This window comes from Cynoglossus semilaevis, chromosome 12 (assembly GCF_000523025.1).
Source record: "Cynoglossus semilaevis isolate Cse_v1.0 chromosome 12, Cse_v1.0, whole genome shotgun sequence".
Taxonomy (NCBI): Eukaryota; Metazoa; Chordata; class Actinopteri; order Pleuronectiformes; family Cynoglossidae; genus Cynoglossus; species Cynoglossus semilaevis.
Window position 1 is genome coordinate 8,746,199 of NC_024318.1, and position 6,665 is coordinate 8,752,863.

Consider the following 6,665-nt stretch of genomic DNA (forward strand, 5'->3'; position numbering starts at 1 on the left):
CAGTTGTCCAGAACATCTGGATGTGAGGTCACATGATCCCACCTGGTCTCCTGCGCCGATGTCCTCTTCCTGTCTGTCCACATGGACGCCCTGAGCGATGTCTGGACTCTGCTGCTCCAGAGCCACCAGCACATTACATGTCTTATAGTCAAATCCTGCAAAGGCATGAAGTTGTTAAAATTGGAGAAAATGACGTCTGGGTGGAGAAACTGTAGACGTGGAAATATTGTAAACCTCGTCTCACCCTTGTCAGAGTTGTCGTAGCCTATTTTCATAATGGTGTCTCTCACAACCTTCTGATAATCCACGTTGGCCCGGGATGTGATCTCTCCGCAGAGCAGCACCATGCCCGTCTTACACACCGTCTCTATTGATACGAAATTTAATGATTTCTCTGATTAGATACGCATGTTTATTTTGTGACATAGAAAGATCACAAGACTGAAAACATTTTCTACATTTTCTACAGTGTACAAAATTGACTACACTTTCTTTTGACGTTTTTTTTAATGTAATATTCATTTCTCATTTGCTAAACTAATGCCACGACTCTGTTTTACCCCCAGATCATACTTGTATATAATTCAGACATCAGCTGGTTCTGACCCCGGAGGTTTACTCACCACAGGCCACTTTGGCGTCTGGGTCCTGGCTCAGGTGAGCGTCCAGGACGGCATCACTGATCTGGTCACAGATCTTATCTGTGGAGAGAAGCATTAAAGTGAGTTTGAAAATACAAAGACAGAGGGAAGTGTGACTGACACTGATCTCATCACTGACCAAAAGAACAACATGTTCAGGTTCATTTCATTTTCATTCATATTCACATGGAACACATGCTTGTGACTCTGATCCCAGATCAGCTCTCCCTCTCTCTGTGAGAACAGCACAGGCCTCAGATTTGTTATCAAGTCAGATGTCATTAGCTGCAGCTTTCCACCAAGGACACAGGCTTCATAAAACTATCACATGTTCACAAACAGCTTTCTCTAAATATTAACACAAATAAAATAAAAAAATTACAAATTCAACCATTTATTAAATCACTGCTGCTGGTGGGAGATTCAAGTTTCAGCTGAGATTAATTTTGTTCAGCTTTTGTTGTTGTTGTTTTCCAGGTGTGTCCACAGCCTGGCTCCCCTGGCCAGTTATGGACAGGCTTATCGTGGCCCTGAGCTTCTTTGGTCGAGCTGAATCCTATTGGTCAGTAAGGTGAGGCAACTTTTGTTTGTTTTTGTGAGAGAAGCACATTTTTATCAAACTGTCCCCTGGTTTAAAGCGTTCTTAAAAATCAACCAACAAAGAAGTTGTTCATATTTGTTCTTGTCTTGACATAACCGTGCTGCCTTCACTGAACATCTCTTTAACGTGGGGGACGTTGTAATGTTACCTATTAGTGTCAATGTTACGACACACTGGAAGAAGGGGGAGATGTGGAGGAGGAGGGGGAGCAAAGGGAGGAGAGGGCAGAGTTCACTTCGGTGTTATCATTAGCTTTAAAGATAGACAGAAGATAAAGGGAGAAATTCTCAGGTGTGTGTACAGTAGCTGGGTACAAACCCCCGCAAAATGCAGTTTTTAAAATTGTTAATATTTGATAAAGATGTAAATAAAAATAAATATTTAATAACAAACTCTAAGGTTAAAATATTTGAAGCATCAGTATTATTTGATAAATATTGTCTATTTAAGCTTTGGCCTACAAATAATGTAAGTAAGTTTAACATTTGAAAAGTAAACAGTGAATTAAAGGCAATTTAATATTTAATAAAATAATATAATAAACTATTTACAGAACTTCTATTTAACTGTTACCAAGGTTTAAATTGATCCTGGGGTGTTAGCCTTCTTTTAGTGTGTCCAAATAAATTATTTGTCTAAAATGTAACTGTTTTCTGTGTTAACCAAGACTTTTATTTTGAAAATATACAAGCATTTATTTCATGGTATATTTTTTTTTACAAACTTTTTTGCATTTTGATGAGCATTTTGCTATGTTTCTATAACTTTTAGCCTTAGTGTGGTAAGAATTGCTGCATGTAATACTAATACATGTTGATGACAGTAAGTTGGCTTATAGTTAACATTTCTTTTTCCCATGTTACACTTCACCATCAACATGTCAGCCAACACATGGCCCACATGTTGCCTTGTTCTCCCTTTCCTTCATGTAATCACCCACCCCTCTCTCTCTCTCTCTCTCTCTCCCTCTTTCTCTCTTTCTCTCTTTCTCTCTTTCTCTCTCTCTTTCTCTTTCTCTCTCTCTCTCTCCCTCCCGTTTTTTTCTCTCTCGCTCACTCTCACACACACACGTACACACACACATGTTCACCTCCTGCTCACAAGTGTTTGAAGGGACCAAGCACATGTTGCTGTGAATGGAATACCAACCATGCTTGGAGAGTAAATACACGACACTGTAGAGTTATTTTGGAAACTTTTTTTTTTTTTTGCACCAAACTGAACAATTTGTACACACAATTTATGCCATCTGATTTTTTTCCCCTGTATGCATGACCAAAAAAAAAAAAAGTTTTCACAGTTGTTAAAAACTCAGATCAGACACTGAAGCCCAGACTCACCCGGATGTCCCTCTCCCACCGACTCAGAGGTGAACATGAAAGAACCATCGTCCAGCAGGTCACCCATTTTATATTTCTTCTACAGGATCAGCTGTTTGAGGAGTCTGTGAGTCAACACTCGGGGAGAACAGTTCCAGAAGAGCTGAGAGTGTGTTTTCCTGCTGGTTCCCTTTAACAGAGGAATGACATGAAGGTGTGCAGCCAATGCAAAGTCTATGACACCAAACTCCAAGTGTGTGTCCACATGTTCCAATATATATATGGGTAAGGGAACACACACACACACACACACGAACGCACAGCCACACACACACACTGTGCTGCTCCATGGGGCAGTCCATTCTTGGAGGGGTGGGGCTGTGCACGTTGAGTGGCTATTTCAGTGTGTGGAAAATACTTGTTAACCCTTTGTGCCCTGTGGGTGTCTGCAGTGTTTCTGTGTGTGTGGCTGTCTCCAGCTGTCCATGGTGTGCTAGGCTCTGAGCAGAGCACAGACACACATGAAAATGTCCCCCTGTCAATCCATTGGAGCGGCTCTGGAAGCTACAGCAGCTGCTCAGACAGAGAGAAACAACTGCTTTTGTTTACTGTGGACCTGATGCAATGTTACCATTAACCCAGGGGTGATTACTCAACGTTTAGCTGTTGCTAACACCTGTCCATTTTCTTGGCTAATTTTTATTTTTAAATTTTTTTCATGCTTCATTTTTTATTTTTAAGCGTATATGTTATCCAGACTGACTTTAAAGATCAGTTTTAAGATATGTTTTTAATTATTTAAAATATCACTTATTTTAAATAACTGTCTTTTAGCCAAAGATTAGCAAATATCTTGCAGACAACTACATTTCTTTTCTTTTTTTTTAGCTACCTCCAAGTTCATTTTCTATATCTTTGACTAAAGAAACTATTTAGGCTACTCTTTAGTGCGCTTTCAATTTATTTTAAAGCTAGGTTAAGTTAAAGTTTAAATCCCTTGTAATGTGGAGTGTTTTTTTCTATTTATAGTTAATTTAAAAAAAAAATTTAAGTCTAACTTTCTTTTTAAGGAACTGAAACCCTTCCAGACGGCTCTGAAGGTGCTCCTTCTTATATGTTTAAATTTGAATGTTTTACGCTGTACATTGTGTGTGAAAGCCTGTGATTCTGCACCCATCAGACCCATGTGTTAGTACAGTTTTATGAGATTAACTACTCTCCATCTTTGACAGTAATCACATTTAGAACAGACGGTCACCTGTTGTTTAAAAGCTAATTTTCTGTCCACATCCCAGCCTGAGGCTGTTGCTTTTTTTTCACATTGGACTTTTTCCCAAGTGAAGATGGAATAATGAAGATGCTCAGCTCAGATATGTCCTGGTCTTATCTTAGTGTTTGTGAAAAAACCCCAGATTGTTGGACTGTTTGGTTCAAGTGATGCTGCTTTTACGTAAACAAACAAACACATGGAGTAAGAGTGTCACGGTCACTCACAGACTACGTACCTGACACTGAGCAATAAACACTACTCTATTGACCATACAATACCAATCAGTTAAAGAAGCTTTACCAGTGACAGAGTTGAAAGGTCAGGCTTCTACCCCAGCAGCCCCACTGCCTGTAGAGGGACGGCTGCAGCTGAATGAAGCTAACGTGAACTAGATTGAACTGGAGAAGGTGTGAATGTTCCGCCTCGTGCCACAGAGTGCAGTGAGCGGGTCTGACGGCCCAGAGCACGGCCCCTGCTCCTTCACCTCTGTGTGTTTGTAATGATACCATTCAGGAGACCTCAGTGTTTCTCTCCACGTCTGAGTCTTTTCTCTGAGCAGCTGTTAATGACTGACCAGGACAGAGGTTTTTTTATTTTTCAACACTAACAAGAACATTCTGGTTACGCACAAAGATAACTGGTATCAGAGTCGTCATGCGTCAGCTCCGAGCTTCGCCAGGTTGAACGACTGCTGAAGGCAGAAGACCGTTAAACAAATGTAAGGCCACTTGAAGATCATTAAGAGATTAAGGTTGTGATCTGGTAATGCCCTTGGACATGAATTCACCAGGTTCACTGGTGAAGTTTATTGTTTTTATGGTTAATCTAGTCAAACATACTGGACAGCAGACAATTTTTTCATGTGGTCACATCTTAGGTTTTCAACAAAATTCCTATTTTCAAGAAATTGAGCAAAAGGATTAAGGCTGTCGGTAGACATTTTTATATATAGATGTATTTATTTGTAGCTATTTATTACATATTTATTTTTTATTGACATTAATTGGAAGTCAACAAACTTTTTTTACACTTTGACACTGATCTAGACTGGTAATGGTTAACGTTTCCAAATGCCTCCAAGGAAAATATATACGAAAACCAGTTAAATCTATTAATCTTTCCTCTCCTTTCACATTTACCAGACTTAGCAGTGAGTGAAAGGGGTTAAAGGTTGCGAGGAGACGAGGACCTTGAGTTTGTTGCGTGTCCATTAAAGTATAACAGAATTTAATCTCAGACTAAGGAAATGGAAACATGATTTCACCCTTGTATTTTTTTATTGTACATTTTGTCAATGAGGCAATTTTTCTCACATACGAGAACCTGTGTTTACCATTTGTAAAAGAAAACAACAGCGTTTTACCTATTCAGGATCATTCTTCAAAGCCTCCTCCCTTCTTCTGGTTGGCTGCAGCAAATGTGTGTCAGTGTGACCTGTTGTGCTCTGGTTTAAAAGCTGAGGGTCACGGTTTTGGGGTCATTTCATGGTTGAAGTATCCGAGTCAAACTCGACAGAACAGGATGAGATAAAAAGAATCCAGCCAGCCTGTTAACACTGTTTGTCTTTCTCCAGGGTCCAAGGACATCAGGTTTACCTGCACTCATCGTCTTTGCCACTCTGGTTACTAGCCAGTTTCATCTGGATGGCTGTCAGAACAGGCGGAGGCAGTTGGATCAGGTCATGAACTTTTTATTGCATGCAAAAGTGACTGTAGGGTGATTAGTGGGCCCAGCAACGTTGTATAAGGAAGTGTGTATCAATAAGGAGCAGATAAAACAGGAACAACAGGATCTTGGTTGCTTCATTTTATTAGTTTTTACAAGCTGCAATGGCTTGAGCTCCGCTATGTTTCCATGCAAAATGTTAACACCTGAGGCCCGGGGGAATTGCTTTGCAATTTTAAATGGGTTAAATATTAAAGAACAAGTTATAATTTAAACTAAATGAATGGGATCTCTAACATTAAACACAAGTTTCTGCGTCAGAACAGAGTAAAAAAGGCAGAGCTGTCTTTTCAAATAAACAAACAGTAAATGCTGTGTTTTTGGCTGTCCTTCGTTTGCTATGGCTCTCTGTGCTCCGTGATTGGTTCTACATGAACAGCAAGTTCAACCAATGTCAGAGAGCCTGGGACCAGAGAGAAGGTGGGGTGCAAACGGACCCCTCTGATTGGCTGCTGGGCCTACACACTGCTCGCCTGAGCAGCAGTTGTTCAAGCCAAAGCTGGTTTACACTTGTGCACGTGTGTGTGTTTGTGCACACAAAGCATGTAAAAGGATACCTGTAAGAACAGCATTTAAAAAACAGTCCAACTAATTTACAATTAGAACTAATTTATTCCTGTGAAGAGATTTAAAAAGATAACGTAGAGCAGACAGATGTTTTAGTGAGAAACTATTCTAATGACTATACTTTAGTTTTCTGAAAAAGACTTGAAAAAATTAAATTTCCCACAAATGAATGTAGAAATGCAGAAATTTCCCTAAAAATACGTATTTATGGATTTTTATATAGCTAAAATCAAGATTTCTTTTTCAGTTTGTCAAATTTTGATGACAATAAAATACCATAATAATAATTTCCTGAAAAAGTCTTCATAAAAAGTTTTCAAAAATGAATAAAAATACATTAATTGGCCTAAAAGTTTTTTGGTATGTCAGTTTTTGATGGGAGTTAAAATTATTGAAAGATTTTTGTTTCTAAATATTAAAAAAAACATTTTTTCAAAATTTTCTTTCAAAACCTTATAATTTTTAAAAAACTATATTTTAATGAGAAACATTTGGTCTTGGATTTTTGGTCTTGGTCTTTGGTCTCGGTCTCGGTCTCGGTC

At 38.9% G+C, this 6,665-nt stretch overlaps 1 protein-coding gene across 2 annotated transcripts in view; it reads right to left on the reverse strand.

The window, feature by feature from the left end:
* mat1a (methionine adenosyltransferase 1A) overlaps positions 1–2,807 on the reverse strand; it is a 5,612-nt gene extending 2,805 nt beyond the window's left edge. For both annotated transcript variants that reach the window (XM_008321919.2, XM_025060718.1), the window contains exons 1-4: positions 2,583–2,807; positions 624–701; positions 245–367; positions 43–155 (exon numbers count right to left, since the gene is read on the reverse strand). In XM_008321919.2, the coding sequence (XP_008320141.1) occupies positions 43–155; positions 245–367; positions 624–701; positions 2,583–2,649 (381 nt within the window). In that variant the 5' untranslated portion in view covers positions 2,650–2,807. The remainder of the gene's footprint in view (positions 1–42; positions 156–244; positions 368–623; positions 702–2,582) is intronic.
* Between the last annotated feature and the right edge of the window lie 3,858 nt (positions 2,808–6,665).